A 16,881-nucleotide genomic window follows, 5' to 3' on the forward strand; every position below is an offset into this window, starting at 1 on the left:
TTAATTTTTCCCGAGGGCATGGAGCTTTACTGTATGGTTAATGATGATGGCGTCCTCTTGCATAAAATATTCCGGAGGTAAAATAGTCCCCCATTCGGATCTCCGGGCAGGGACTACTCAAGAGGATGTCGTATCAGGAGAAAGAAAACTGGCGTTCTACGGATCGAAGCGTGGAATGTCAGATCCCTTAACTGGGCAGGTAGATTAGAAAATTTAAAAAGGGAAATGGATAGGTTAAAGTTAGATATAGTGGGAATTAGTGAAGTTCGGTGACAGGAGGAACAAGACTTTTGGTCAGGCGAATACAGGGTTATAAATACAAAGTCAAATAGGAATAATGCAGGAGTAGGTTTAATAATGAATTAAAAAATTGGAGTGTGGGTAAGCTACTACCAACAGCATAGTGAATGCTTTATTGTGGCCAAGATTGATACGAAGCCCACACCTACTACAGTAGTACAAGTTTATATGCCAACTAGCTCTGCAGATGACGATAAAATTGAAGAAATGTATGATGAAATAAAAGAAATTATTCAGATAGTGAAGAGTGACGAAAATTTAATAGTCATGGGTGACTGGAATTCGGTAGTAGGAAAAGGGAGAGAAGGAAACGTAGTAGGTGAATATGGATTGGGCCTAAGAAATGAAAGAGGAAGCCGCCTAGTAGAATTTTGCACAGAGCACAACTTAATCATAGCTAACAATTGGTTTAAGAATCATAAAAGAAGGTTGTATACATGGAAGAAGCCTGGAGATACTGACAGATTTCAGATAGATTATATAATGGTAAGACAGAGATTTAGGAACCAGGTTTTAAATTGTAAGACATTTCCCGGGTCAGATGTGGACTCTGACCACAATCTATTGGTTATGAACTGTAGATTAAAACTGAAGAAACTGCAAAAAGGTGGGAATTCAAGGGGATGGGACCTGGATAAAATGACTAAACCAGAGGTTGTACAGAGTTTCACGGAGAGCATAAGGGAACAAATGGCAAGAATGGGGGAAAGAAATACAGTAGAAGAATGGGTAGCATTGAGGGATGAAGTAGTGAAGGCAGCAGAGGATCAAGTATGCAAAAATACGAGGGCTAGTAGAAATCCTTGGGTAACAGAAGAAATATTAAATTTAATTGATGAAAGGAGAAAAAATGGCTAAGCAGGGAAGGCTGGAGGACAAATGTAAGGATGCAGAGGTATATCTCACTTGGGGTAAGATAGATAATGCCTACAGGAAAATTAAAGAGACATTTGGAGATAAGAGAACCACTTGTATGAACATCAAGAGCTCAGATGGAAACCCAGTTCTAAGCAAAGAAGGGAAAGGTGGAAGGAGTATATAGAGGGTCTATACAAGGGCGATGTACTTGAGGACAATATTAGGGAAATGGTTGAGGATGTAGATGAAGATAAAATGGGAGATACGATACTGCGTGAAGAGTTTGGCAGAGCACTGAAAGACCTGAGTCGAAACAAGGCCTCGGGAGTAGACAACATTCCATTAGAACTACTGACGGCTTTGCGAGAGCCAGTCCTGACAAAACTCTACCATCTGGTGAGCAAGATGTACCAAACAGGCGAAATACCCCAGACTTCAAGAAGAATATAATAATTCCAATCGCAAAGAAAGCAGGTGTTGACAGATGTGAAAATTACCGAACTATCAGTTTAATAAGTCACGGCTGCAAAATACTAACGCGAATTCTTTACAGATGTATGGAAAAACTAGTAGAAGCCGACCTCGGCGAAGATCAGTTTGGATTCCGTAGAAATATTGGAACACGTAAGGCAATACTGACCCTACGACTTGTCTTAGAAGCTATTTTAAGGAAAGGCAAACCTACATTTCCAGCATTTGTAGACTTAGAGAAAGCTTTTGACAATGTTGACTGGAATACTCTCTTTCAAATTCTGAAGGTGGCAGGGGTAAAATACAGGGAGCGAAAGGCTATTTAAAATTTGTACAGAAACCAGATGGCAGTTATAAGAGTTGAGGGGCATGAAAGGGAAGCAATGGTTGGGAAGGGAGTGAGACAGGGTTGTAGCCTCTCCCAGATGTTATTCAATCTGTATATTGAGCAAGCAGTGAAGGAAACAAAAGAAAAATTTGGAGTAGGTATTAAAAGCCATGGAAAAGTAATAAAAACTTTGAGGTTTGCCGATGCCATTGTAATTCTGTCATAGACAGCAAAGGACTTGGAATAGCACGTGAACGGAATGGATAGTGTCTTGAAAGGAGGATATAAGATGAACATCAACAACAGCAAAACGAGGATAATGGAATGTAGTCAAAACGAGTCGAGTGATGCTGAGGGTATTAGATTAGGAAATGAGTTACTTAAAGTAGTAAAGGAGTTTTGCTATTTGGGGAGCAAAATATCTGATGATGGTCGAAGTAGAGAGGATGTAAAATGTAGACTGGCAATGGGAAGGAAAGCGTTTCTGAAGAAGAGAAATTTGTTAACATATAGTATAGATTTAGGTGTCAGGAAGTCTTTTCTGAAAGTATTTGTATGGAGTGTAGCCATGTATGGAAGTGAAACATGGACGATAAATAGTTTAGACAAGAAGAGAATAGAAGCTTACGAACTGTGGTGCTACAGAAGAATGCTGAAGATTAGATAGGTAGATCACATAACAAATGAGGAGATGTTGAATAGGATTGGGGAGAGGAGTAGTTTGTGGCACAACTTGACTAGAAGAAGGGATTGGTTGGTAGGACATGTTCTGAGGCATCAAGGGATCACCAATTTAGTATTGGAGGGCAGCGTGGAGGGTAAAATCGTAGAGGGAGACCAAGAGATGAATACACTAAGCAGATTCAGGAGGATGTAGGTTGCAGTAGGTACTGGGAGATGATGAAGCTTGCGCAGGATAGAGCAGCATGGAGAGCTGCATCAAACCGGTCTCAGGACTGAGGATCACAACAACTGGTAAAGTCGTTTTATCAAAGTTGCAGCAATAGTGGCGCTGCATCCCAGGAATATTGCTGACAGATAAAGCTGCAAAGAGGCCCCATACCAATAAATGGTGTAAGGAGGGAGACGGAGGTGACCCATTTCCATGGCAGTTGCTGATTAAGTTTCTGTAGCTATAGCCAACCATGCAGCACATGCCTTAAATTCTGCAACCAGTGCTCATGCTGTGACATGCGAATGATCTCTTCCTGGTCAACAGTTCAGAAGATTTTGCAGTGCATTTTACGCTGGTATCCCTGCAAGATTAAGAACGTGCAACAAATGAAGCCCAAGACAGGCTATAAAGGCATGACTTTGCCCTTTTTTTTTCCACACCTGGGAATGGATGACATGTGGCCAGGGAATATTCTCTGGATGCACGGGACAATTTACTCGGCACAGTGCCATGAATGCATAGAAATGCCACATCTGGGGTTCTACTGCACCACATGTTGTGCAGGAACATCTGCTGCACTCATCTTATGTGATTGTGGTGTGGTTGGTAGCCCTGCGCCTGCTATACGGATGTTTGAGTCACAGCTCCCGTACAAGATAAGTAATTTTAGTAGTAATAAACTGTTTCTAACACTTTAAACTATTTTATTGCGTTAATTATAGTGCTCTTCAAGCGTACCATTAAAAGTTTTTGTCTTACTCGCGTATTTTCACAGTAATCGAGCAATGTTCGTTTTGTTTACATATTGGGGCCAGGCCGAACTTTTGAGCTTTCAGATTAAACTTCATACCGCAATTTTAAGTGCGTTTACTGATAGTTTAGTGTGCCAAATACGTTTGCTGCCCCTTTATATCTGTAGAGTATCGTCATCTCTTAAGTAATTTCCAGTAAGAAACTTCTGAACCATTGTTTACATTGTTGCGAGTAGGCCTAATTTTTTGTACACGTATTTTCATTGTTTTCCGGGAACTTAATTGTCTTTATGTCACTAAATCGATTTGTACCATGAGTGTAAAGTGCCTGACGTGTCGGAGAATCGTTAGCTCCGGGGTCTGGTGTGATGGATGTAGTAACTTTTTTCATTGGGGAGAATGTAGTGGCATGGGAATTGGGAAAATGAGCGAGACTCATCAGTGGTTCTGTAGGCTATGCAGTAGAGATAGAAAGATTGTGGAACAGGAGGGGAAAATTGCTGCCCTTCAGGCTGAGGTAGATGAGGCTAGACGAGAACTGTGCAGGTTAAGGGGGGAGAAGGGTAAACAGGGGTGGGAAGTGGCAACAGGCATAAGGAACAGGTCAAGAAATTCTTCTGACAGCCTTGTTATTAATGTACAAAATAGGTTTGACCTGTTGCCTCAGCCGCAAACTGATGAGCCTCTCACAGAAGTAGATGTAGACAGGGCTCAATAAGCTTTCAGCAGCAAATTGAATAAGAAGGTAGGGAAGTGTGCAAAGAGAAAGAAAGTCTTGTTGCTAGGTAGTTCGCATGCTAGGGGTGTGGGCCAACTTCTGCAGGATGAATTAGTGTCAGAATACCAGGTCACAAGTTTTTTCAAACCTAGTGCTGGACTAGGGCAGGTTACAGAGGATTTAGGTTCACTATGTAGAGGCTTTACTAAGGAAGATACCATGGTTATTATGGGTGGGCTGGGCAACAGTATTGACAGAGATCCGGGGTACAGCATAGAGTGTGACCTGGCAAATATTGCATCGGCATCGAGTCATACCAGTGTTGGGTTTGTGTCGGTTCTGGAGCGCCATGATCGGCCTCATTTGAGCTCTTCTGTCAGGAGAGTTAATTTGGAGTTGGAACGGCTACTTGGATCTGATGCGGGGTCACATATTGGTGTGGTTCCTGTTGATTCACTCTGTAGGTGAGACTATACTAGACATGGCCTACACCTCAACAAGAAGGGGAAGGGTAAACTGGCTGGGCTGATAGCAGGAAATTTAAAGGGGGGAGGAACTACATCTCATAGTGGTAACTCTTTTTTAGTGTAAGATCAGTGTCCATTGGGAAACTCAACCAGGCAAGTACTAAAGATGTTAAAAAAGTTCAAGATACTCACAAAATTAAAATGAAAAATGTTAGTATATTTCATCAAAATATTGGGGGATTGAAGAATAAAATTGATGAGCTTCTGCGCTGTTTAGAAGATATAGAAACTGAGAATGTAATAGATGTACTATGCCTGTCTGAGCATCACATTGTCACTGATATGCAAAAGGTTAGCATCAATGGGTACAAATTAGCTGCACATGTAAATAGAGATAATATGATGAGAGGAGGAGTTGCCATATATGTCAAAAGCTTCCACAGCGCAAAACATTTAGAAACTAAAAAAATTTGTGTAGAGCAACATATGGAAGCATGTGCCACTGAACTAAAACTAAATGGTGGCACTTTCATAATTGTAACAGTGTATAGGTCCCCCTAAGGGAATTTCCAGCTATTTCTAGAAAACTTGGATGCTTTGTTGTGCTATCTGTCAGACAGGGGGGGGGGGGGGGGGCAAATTATCATTTGTGGGGATTTCAATGTTGATTCCCTGAAAGAGTGTGATAGGAAGAATGACCTTGTAGTATTACTCAGTTCTTTCAATTTAAGCTCCATCATTGATTTTCCTACTCACTTAAAGAACAGCAGGACATTGATAGATAACTTTTTTTATATACCAAGATAAATTTAAGGACATAAATAGTTATCCTGTTGAGAATGGTCTTTCAGATCATGGTGCACAGTTAGTTACAGTACATGACATAGCTCCAGCAGCATATCAAATCAGAATTTCAAAGCAGTGCGTTCAATTAACAATATAAATACTGCAAACTTTAGGGAAAGACTAAAGGAGCTAAACTGGGATGCAGTGTATATGGAACCCGATGCAAACTTGAAATATAACTTATTTCACGATACATTTTTAAGGGTATTTTTGAAAATTGTTTTCCCAAGAAAACAGTGAAACATAATTCCAAGACAACATAAAAAACCTTGGCTAACTAAAGGAATAATAATATCTTGCAACCGTAAAAGAGAACTGTATCTAACAGCAAGAGGGAGTACTGACCCCGAAATTGTTCAATATTATAAAAACTATTGTGTGGTAGTAAGGAAAGTTATTAAAAAGTCTCGAAGCATGTGTATCATGTCTGAGATCAGTAACTCTGATCATAAAATGAAAGCAATTTGGAATATTATTGAAAGGGAAACAGGGCAATCAAGAGCACAGGAAGACTTTAGTGCCATAAAACTGAATGACAAGTGTACTAACAAACAATCTGAAATTGGAAATATTTTCAATAATCACTTTTTAAATGTTGTGGAGAAAGTAGGATCTAGATCTTCACTAGAAGAGGCAAGGCTTCTAAAAGAAGAGGCCATACCTGTGCAGTTTGAAGCAACTGTATTTTCACGAACCTCTCCCTCTGAAATCAGTAAAATAATAAACTCACTGAAAATTAAAAGCTCTTACGGAATTGATGGCATTTCCAGCAAGATACTTAAAGCTTGTTCCCCACAGATAAGTAGGATTCTCAGCCACGTATGTAATACCTCTTTGGAGCAGGGTGTTTTCCCCGACAGACTGAAATGTGCCATTGTAAAACCATTGCATAAAAAGGGGGATACGTCGGATGTCAACAACTATCGCCCAATCTCTCTTCTGACAGCTCTATCAAAATTTTTTGAGAAAGTAATGTATTCAAGAGTAGCCTCCCATATATGTAAAAATAAAGTACTAACAAAATGTCAGTTTGGTTTTCAGAAAGGCTTTTCAACAGAAAATGCTATATACGCTTTTACTGATCAAATATTAAATGCTCTGAATAACCAGACATCACCCATTGGTATTTTTTGTGATCTCTCAAAGGCCTTTGACTGTGTAAATCATGGAATTCTTTTAGATAAGCTAAATCATTATGGTTTGAGGGCGGCAGAGCACAAATGGTTAATTCATACTTAACTGGAAGAATGCAGAAAGTTGAAATAAGTGGTTCATGTAATGTTAATACAACAGCTGATTCCTCAAACTGGGGGCCTATCAAGCACGGGGTCCCACAGGGTTCGGTCTTAGGTCCTTTAATTTCTTGATATACATTAATGACTTACCATTCCATATTGATGAAGATGCAAAGTTAGTTCTTTTTGCTGACGATACAAGTATAGAAATGACATCCAAAAACCAAGAACTAAGTGATGTAATTGTAAATGATGTTTTCACAAAATTATTAAGTGGTTCTCAGTAAACAGACTCTCTTTAAATTTGGATAAAACACTGTATATACAGTTCCGTACAGTAAATGGCACAACTCCAGTAATAAATATGGACTTTGAACAGAAGTTTGTAGCTAAGGTAGAATTTTCAAAATTTTTAGGTGTGTCCATTGATGAGAGGTTAAACTGGAAGCAACACATTGAAATGTCTGAGTTCGGCTACGTATGCTATTAGGGTTATTGCAAATTTTTGTGATAAGAATCTCAGTAAATTAGCTTACTATGCCTACTTTCATTCACTGCTTTCGTATGGTATCATATACTGGGGTAATTCTTCTTTGAGTAAGAAAGTATTCATTGCTCAAAAACGTGTAATCAGAATAATTGCTGGACTCCACCCACGGTCATCTTGCAGACATCTATTTAAGGATCTAGGGATCCTCACGGTAACCTCACAGTATATATATTCACTTATGAAATTTGTTGTTAATAATCCTACCCAGTTCAAAAGTAATAGCAGTGTGCATAGCTATAACACCAGGATAAAGGATGATCTTCACTATGCAGGGTTAAATCTGACTTTGGCACAGAAAGGGGTAAATTATGCTGCCACAAAAGTCTTTGGGCACCTACCAAACAGCATCAAAAGCCTGACAGATAGTCAACCAACATTTAAAAATAAATTAAAAGAATTTCTAGATGACAACTCCTTCTACTCACTGGCAGAATTTTTAGATATAAATTAAGGGGAAAAAAACCTAGCTTAAACATTAGTGCCATGCAATATTTTGTGTAATGTAACATCTTGTACAGACATCTTTCATTAACCTGAGACGTTCCACATCATTACGAAGTATCGTATTCATGATCTATGGAACAAGTATTAATCTAATCTAATCTAATCTAATCTTTCACAAGCTCCTTCATCCACTGATGGTTTTTCTTTGAGGAGATGACACCTCGCGGGCCTGTTCGGTGACAGCGACATTTGTATATTATGAGTACCTAGCTCTGCAATAGGTGATTCCAGTTTTGCAAGAATGCAACTGTGGCCACACTACTATTTTTTTATGCAAGATGGGGTGACATTACATCTCTCTCACCAGGTGGAAAATTTACTTCAAGAAATCTGTGGCAATGACTCCATCATCTCTACGCAATTTCAAGATGTGGGCCTTCCACATCCTCTGACCTAAATCCATGACTTCTGGTTGTTTGGGTATCTGAAAGACTGTATCAGGACTGTAAATGGACTCTTCCTGATCAGAAGGAAAGCAACAACAACATATCACTCTGCTTATAATGGATATGCTTGTGAGTAACTGTTGACATTCCTGAGTCGGGAGACCATATTAAACACATGTAGTAACTTGTGACCAAATCCTAATAAGCACATCAGAACTTTTTTTTTGTCATGTGTTTCATTGTTCTTCACCTCTTCCTAAAACAACAACACATTAACTGCTTACAGGGCCATATTATTTTCACCTTGTTGCAGGAAGTGGAACACTAATTTTTTCCAGCATACCCTGTGATATACAAGCCCGCACTGCAGCACTCAAAACATCATCAGTTTAATTATAACCACCTGGTAGCACTAAAAACAGTTATTGTTAAAGTTTTGCCATCTGACAACTGAAGCCAGCAAGCAAGATGTCCTGTGGCTCTTACTGCCGCTCTCTCACTCATCGTTCTGTTTACGTAAAGACGACTACATGCTAGACAATCAGCCTTGGTGAGTGGCCCTGATCTAGGTTATTAATTTCAGGGCACTGGATATTTTAAAGTAAATGAGAAGATTTTGTTAATGAGGTGAACAAGGAAACACACAACACACACACCAAACAGCCACGAGAGAGAGAGAGAGCGAGAGAGAGAGAGAAAGAGAGAGAGAGAGAAAATTTGGGTTAAGTGATTAATCGAAGTCAAAGGAAAGCTAAATCTGGATGCCTGATGGGAATTTGTTACCACTGCAGCATTACTATGCACAAAAATAACAAACTTACCATACTGCTCATAAATGGGCATAAATAACCAATACAGCCAGAGGGGTGGGAGAGTTTGTAAAGTTCTGTCTTGTTTTTATGCCTTAAGTGAATATGGAGTATTGTGTACATTGTACATCATTAAATTTATAAATAATCATCAGATTACATTCCTCTGTATTTATTTTGACATGGAAATCCAAATGTTGTGAGGAAAAAAGAAATGCAAAAAACCTGTCTACTAGAGCACATGATGTCCTTGCATACAGTGAGCGGCAGCAGCAGCAGCAGCATCCTTTGGTATCGAAAACATATTTGTTAAAATTTTGAAATTTATTTAATGAAATTAAATCTAGCCTTACAGAATACTCTAGCAGAAAAAACTAGTTCATAATTTCAGCAGCAAGGAATGTTGCAAAAGCAAGCCACAAGACTAATGTCCTTACCTGACGTGAACCGGATGTGACGGACTTGCTGCCACCGTACCATCTTCAAACACAGGGTTATCCATTGAATATGTAGTTGGAGGTGGTGATTTTGACTTTTTCATGCTAGTCAGACGACGCATTAAACCAACACCTTTCTCTTTTTTCTCTTTTGCCTGTAAAACAAAGAACATATGAAGAAATTATGATAGATATCATGTTTAGTGTGCAATCTGACCTGTCACGTATAAGGAAAATCAGTAACTCTCCCGTCACTCTACTAAAGGCTGACACAAAATCCAAGAAAGGAATCTCTCTTTTAAATATCTGCATAGCTCCAAGAGGAGATGTGATTCACATGACAAGTGGTTTATGGCAATTGCTATATATATATATTAAAAACAAAGATTCCAAGACTTACCAAGCGGGAAAGCGCCGGCAGACAGGCACATGAACAAAACACACAAACACACACACACAGAATTACGAGCTTTCGCAACTGGCAGTTGCTTCGTCAGGAAAGAGGGAAGGAGAGGGAAAAATGAAAGGATGTGGGTTTTAAGGGAGAGGGTAAGGAGTCATTCCAATCCCGGGAGCGGAAAGACTTCCCTTAGGGGAAAAAAAGGACAGGTGTACACTCGCGCGCACACACACACACACACACACACACACACACACACACACACACACACACACACACACACACACACATATCCATCTGCACATACACAGACACAAGCGGACATATTTAAAGGCCTATTTCACAGCTTCAGTTCCTTTCACCCATTACACAACCATCTCAGTTTTTTTCCAACAACTTTCGTTTTATTTCCATTCCCGTTTTTCCCACAAAACCGATCATTTTTTAGCAGCTTCCCACCGGTTTACACGCTATTATTTCTTCATCAAACAATTGTTAGCCTCATTATCATAACCTGCCAGTACATAACCAGTCCTTTGAATACATTTACACACATATTCTTCGAGATTTTATTCGAAATTTTTTCTTTTTTGAATTTTATTTTTATTTTTCCGCAAATTATTTTTTCGAAACTTTTTTCGAAAAAAAAAAAAAATTTCGAAATTTTCTTGAATTTCCCCACCCTTTAACGTGATTTGGAGACAACATAACTACCCAACCTTTGCACCCATTGTTGTTCACCAACCTAAGTTCAGCAAATGATCAACATAGCTCATCTCAAACCAACACTTTTTCGACTTTTTTCACACCTTTATCTCTCCCTATACAAATCTCTCTTTACTTTCACTTTAACCTCATATTACCCTTTCCACCTACTAATACCATGTCAACCTCACAACATCCCTACAACGACCCCATTAAATTTTATTTACATTCCCTCCGCAAACATGCCTTCAGCCTAGCCAGATTACGCTCCCATATTTTATTTACTCAGGCTTGTCTGACATTTGGCATTACTCCCAAAGGCCTCACACTTAAAGTTCCCATCTCTGGCTGCAATCCTTCTTTCCATCAGTCCTTATACCAGTTCCAAACAGCACAATCCATAGCCCTCACCCGCCTAATCCTTCACCAAAAAGGCCTTTAAATATGTCTGCTTGTGTCTGTGTATGTGCAGATGGATATGTGTGTGTGTGTGTGTGTGTGTGTGTGTGTGTGTGTGTGTGTGTGTGTGTGTGCGAGTGTACACCTGTCCTTTTTTTCCCCTAAGGGAAGTCTTTCCGCTCCCGGGATTGGAATGACTCCTTACCCTCTCCCTTAAAACCCACATCCTTTCATTTTTCCCTCTCCTTCCTTCCTTCCTGACGAAGCAACTGCCAGTTGCGAAAGCTCGTAATTCTGTGTGTGTGTTTGTGTGTTTTGTTCATGTGCCTGTCTGCCGGCGCTTTCCCGCTTGGTAAGTCTTGGAATCTTTGTTTTTAATATATTTTTCCCATGTGGAAGTTTCTTTCTGTTTTGTGTATATATATATAACAGAAAGAAACTTCCACATGGAAAAAATATATTAAAAACAAAGATTCTAAGACTTACCAAGCGGGAAAGCGCCGGCAGACAGGCACATGAACAAAACACACAAACACACACACAGAATTACGAGCTTTCGCAACTGGCAGTTGCTTCGTCAGGAAGGAAGGAAGGAGAGGGAAAAATGAAAGGATGTGGGTTTTAAGGGAGAGGGTAAGGAGTCATTCCAATCCCGGGAGCGGAAAGACTTCCTTTAGGGGAAAAAAAGGACAGGTGTACACTCGCGCGCACACACACACACACACACACACACACACACACACACACACACACACACACACACACACATATATATATATCTCCATGTATGTGCGGATGGATATGTGTGTGTGTGTGTGTGTGTGTGTGTGTGCGCGCGCGAGTGTACACCTGTCCTTTTTTTCCCCTAAGGGAAGTCTTTCCGCTCCCGGGATTGGAATGACTCCTTACCCTCTCCCTTAAAACCCACATCCTTTCGTCTTTCTCTCTCCTTCCTGAAGAAGCAACCATCGGTTGCGAAAGCTAGTAATTCTGTGTGTGTGTTTGTGTGTTTTGTTCATGTGCCTGTCTGCCGGCGCTTTCCCGCTTGGTAAGTCTTGGAATCTTTGTTTTTAATATATTTTTCCCATGTGGAAGTTTCTTTCTGTTTACACACACACAGAAGATTGCATCATGAGTGGTGCTGATCATTTTGATAATTCTCTTGGAGCCATCCAAAAAGGAAAAATTTGTTATTTACACTGGCACAGAAACAATAAAATGTGATGAACTTGATGCCTTATGTCAGTTCAAGCTTGTCAAGCTATTAGTGCAGTTTACTGTGATGTCTATTGAGGATGTAATTATCACATACACTACCTACACACTGCAATATGTCATGGCATTACGATTCACTGAACTTAGGAAATGACATCTGCTGAATCAATATTACGAGAGTTTCTGTAATACGGTACTGTACTTTACATACATGTATGCCTATGTTCTAGGGATTTATTTTTTCCTAAATTTTGTAGACTTCCGAAGATGGAGTATTCTGTCAAAACCAATTAAGTGAAATGAATATTTGCATTGTATAACTGATGTTCAAATTTTATTTTGAAAAAAAATATATACCACAGGTGCTAAAAAGTAATAGTTATGAATAATGTGATGACACTAACAGAGTTAACATGAAATATGTGTTACTTCATTAAGAAAAAACTATACTGGTACTACTGAAGTGACTTATGTCAACATAAAAGATATTTCTACAAAATGGATCTGTTTACTAGCTAAGTATGAAAAGCGTCGATTCCCATTATCCTTTTACAAGCTATTATAAAGGGTTGTCATCAGAAACAGTCTGAAAAGCTTGTAAGGGTGTTGCAGCGTAAGTTTTGGTGAGAATAGTTAAGAAAATTTGATACAGTGCATCATTTCAGAGTTAAGTAACACTAAAGTTAGCCAATCCGGCTGTTGCACATGTAAATTCAAGCAGCCCGCCAAATACACCATGTGTCAGTAGTTCTCACAGCAATGATGATAACACATGAGACTGCACAGCTTCTGGCTCAAGTGTCTGGGCTTCTGGTTCAATCCTTACTACCATTCCATGTCCAGTTTTTGCATTGCTCTCTTTGGTTTTCGGAAACTGATCGAAGAACACGTCTGGCGACACCGCTTGAGTTTGTGTATGCAATGGTGCCTGAATCTGTGAATGCAATGGACTCATTGTCTAATTTCAATGCTAATTAACTCAGAAGCAGTGCAATATATCTAATTTTTTCTTAACAATTATTTCTCAGCACAACCTGCCCTGAAACACCCTTACAAGCTTTCCAGACTGTGTCTGACAACCATTTGTAAAGTGTGGGAGTCAGAGTGAACATCAGCTATGTTCCGTATCATGCTAACTAGTTAAATTACTATAGTTACATAGTCTTACTCCTGTTGGATTACAAAACTCTACATCATAATGCAAGTAGTTGTAACTGGGAAAAGGAAGATTTATAAAGAACCAGCATTTTGCTGCTGCAGACAAGTAGAAGCTACGGGACTTGAGCGTAAGTACCCACCAGTGCCACAACACATGGGGCCTACTACATACTTTCAATGCTGCTAATCACCCAAACAAAGTAAATAATTTTTAAGTGTGTCTATCATCATTATTTCTTGAATGTAGGTAACTACTGGCCAGCCATTCTTTCTCCTTTTCATTCACATTTACCTTGCAAAAATTTTACTTTTGGAAAGTCCAGGGTTGGAATGTCAACAATATCATCTTCAAGGCTAGTAGCAGTCTCTTTTTTTCATAATATTGTTGAATTTTACTTTTAATACATAGTAAGATCAGTTGAGAAAACTGTAAATTAAAAGGAGACAGAATGGCTGTCCGTTAGTTAACTTCAAGAAGCAATGTTCCAAGTGAAGACAATAGCATCACCTAAAAATTATTTGCTCCATTGACATGACCTTGTCATGCTGATACTGTGAATGGCTGAAAGCAACAGGAAACTACAGCTTTTTGTTTGTCCCCTGTGGGGCATGCAGCTCTACTGTGTGGTTAAATGGTGATGGCATCCTCTCCCATTATTCAGGAAGGTAAAATAGTCCTCCATTTGGATCTTCAGGTGGGCACTGCTTAGTAGGATGGCAGAGAAACAAGACTGGCATTCTTGGGGCTTTTTGCTTTATGAGTGTTAGGTCATGCTCCAAGGCTATTCCTCTGCCTACCGTTTCATCTCTCAATGCTGGAGACATTATCAGGAGCCAGCCATCTAGCAATAACTTAGTAATAGGCAAGATGAAAGCTCGCCAAGGTTTATATACTGATAAAGACATTCTAATACTTCCAGTAGATAAGAGTAGTGCTACAGTGATAACGAGGAAGGAAGATTGCCACAGTAAATTACATTACAACCAGCAAAATAGAAAGAGCTTACGGGAGATCCCAGAAGTTCTCTTCTTACAATAAAGGATAAGTTAATAAAAGCCTTTTTCATCTCTCCCTAGACAAGAAGGATTTCACCAAATCAGAAGCATTATCACTAAAACTGCATCATTTGCCACAAATTTACAAACCTCATATTCCATTAGCACCTACTGTTAGCTCTACTGGTTAATCTACGGGACTGCCAAACACTTCACCACTCACCTACGGCCATTTAAAGGAAAAACTTACACTTACATTAGAAATCTAATCATTTTATCAAAAAATTAAAATCCTTCAGGTTCAGTTCATGTGATATTATGGTAATTTTTGGTCCCTCTTAATGGGATGACATTACAAAAGTTGGAAAGTATTTTTGCAGAAAGACATGTCAGATCTATTTAAAGATTGTCTCAGATCAACTTACTTTCAATGAGACAACAAGTTCGATGAGCAAACCTATGGTGTGGTTGTGGGGAACCCACTGAGCACAGAGTCTGTCCTCAGATGGCAATAAGAAACCTTCATGTCGGTTTCAGTACAGGGATGGTACCTTCATTATACGGCCTCGTGGAGAAAGCGAACTCTCGGAATTTCTAAATTTTCTGAATTATATTAATCCCAATACATAGTTCACTATGGAAAGAGGAGTTCCAGTTTCATTTTTGAATGTAAACAGGTTGATTTTTTCCACCATGTAAAAAGTCTAGGGATTATCGATGAGAGAATATGGAAAAAAAGAAAGGTATAATGAACTTACGTCCAGAAATGCATGGTTTTCATGTTAGAGACCATTTATGCAATCATACATTGTTACAGATACATTGGTCAAATCCATGCTGTACCATGCAACCACAGTTACAATATGTGTTGAAAATGTTTTCCATGTGCCTCAATGCACGATTGTACGCCCCATAGCATGTTCTTTCGCACATATTTGCATCAACCAGGCTGCACCCGAACAGTGTCAACAGCAGCACGAATACACTGCTACAGTGGATCCACATCTGGAAAGGGTTCTGCATACATGATACTTTTTAGAATACCACATAACCAGAAATTGCAAGGATTGAGATCAGATGAACAAGCAGGCTACGCAACTGGACCTCTTGTCCAATCCATCGGGCAGGGAAGAGACAACTGAGATGCGTCTGGATGTTAACAGCGAAGTGGGCTGGAGCATCATGTAGCAGCCACATAATCCTTCCCCTTCTTCCAGTCGGGGAGGCAAAGTCACCTCCAAGGAATGCCAATAGTTCCGGCCTGTTAGGCAACATGGAAGGAAGACTGATCCCAAAATATTGTTGTCAATTATCCCAGACTATACATTTTGGCTGCACCGATACTGGTGATTCACTGTCACCATACCATGGGGGTTCTGCATACCATCCCACAGATGACTATTATGAAGTTGAAGATATCCACGTAAAAGGTAACCTTGTCTTAGAATAGAATGGATGACACAAATCCTAGAATCGTGATTGCCTTGTGAAGGAACCAATGACAAAACTACTCCTGATGTGGAAAGTCTGTAGCTAGTAAGCCCTGCACATGCTTTAAGTGATAAGGGTAGCAACAATTGTCATGGAGATTGTTCCACATTGTCATCTGGCTACCATGTACTGATGGGCAAACTGCCTGGTACTGACACTGCAGTCAACTTCCACAGTGTTAACCACATTTTCCTCAAAATCTGGTGCCTGAACATTTCAGATATGTCTTTCATAAATTCCTGCTTCCTGAAATGACTGGGTCAGACAAATCACAAAACACTTTTTCAAACATTGATTGTAGTGGCTATTGTCATTTGGGATAGGTCTCCTGATACAATCTCACTGCTCACCGCCCATTTCCATTTGCCTTTCCATAAGCAAACACCATGTTGGCAAGTTTCGATACAAATATGAAACCATTATGTACACTGCTGTATCACATCCACTACAAGGTGAATCAGCAAGAGAAGTGAATCAGACACATTATCAATTACTATGGCAGGAGAGACACAGTCTCTGTAACAATATATGATTCTTTAAATGGTCACCAGGATGGAAACCATGCATTTCCAGACAAGTCCATTAAACTTTTTTTGTTCCGTATACTCTCATCCATCAATCCCCATACTCAGGCTGCTGAAACTTTGCACTTGATATAGGCATTTGAAGTTGGCAGCAAAACAGCTGACATGTGGAGAATGAGAAGTGTGAGGCACAAGGTGTGGGGCGTGAATCAATGACAGCTGGCCCGCTTTGCTTCATGTGAACAAAAACAATGTGCATTGTGTATCACTTTTATCATGTGCTTGCACTGTGCTGTGCTTCGTTACACTGTGGTTTAGAAAATTCTTATACTTGGAGGAGGGGGGGGGGGGGGGGGGGGGGCAAAGAACCTTTGCGAGTCTTACAAGCATAAAGAATACCCAAGTACTAATGGACAGCCATACAGCCATCAGTTCCT

General features: G+C 39.7%; 1 protein-coding gene across 2 annotated transcripts in view; it reads right to left on the reverse strand.

The window, feature by feature from the left end:
• Positions 1–16,881, reverse strand: part of LOC126282143 (E3 ubiquitin-protein ligase SH3RF1) — a 220,261-nt gene that overhangs the window by 77,930 nt on the left and 125,450 nt on the right. For both annotated transcript variants that reach the window (XM_049981645.1, XM_049981644.1), the window contains exon 12: positions 9,557–9,711. In XM_049981645.1, the coding sequence (XP_049837602.1) occupies positions 9,557–9,711 (155 nt within the window). The remainder of the gene's footprint in view (positions 1–9,556; positions 9,712–16,881) is intronic.

The sequence above is a fragment of the Schistocerca gregaria genome, chromosome 7 (genome assembly GCF_023897955.1).
Source record: "Schistocerca gregaria isolate iqSchGreg1 chromosome 7, iqSchGreg1.2, whole genome shotgun sequence".
Taxonomy (NCBI): domain Eukaryota; kingdom Metazoa; phylum Arthropoda; class Insecta; order Orthoptera; family Acrididae; genus Schistocerca; species Schistocerca gregaria.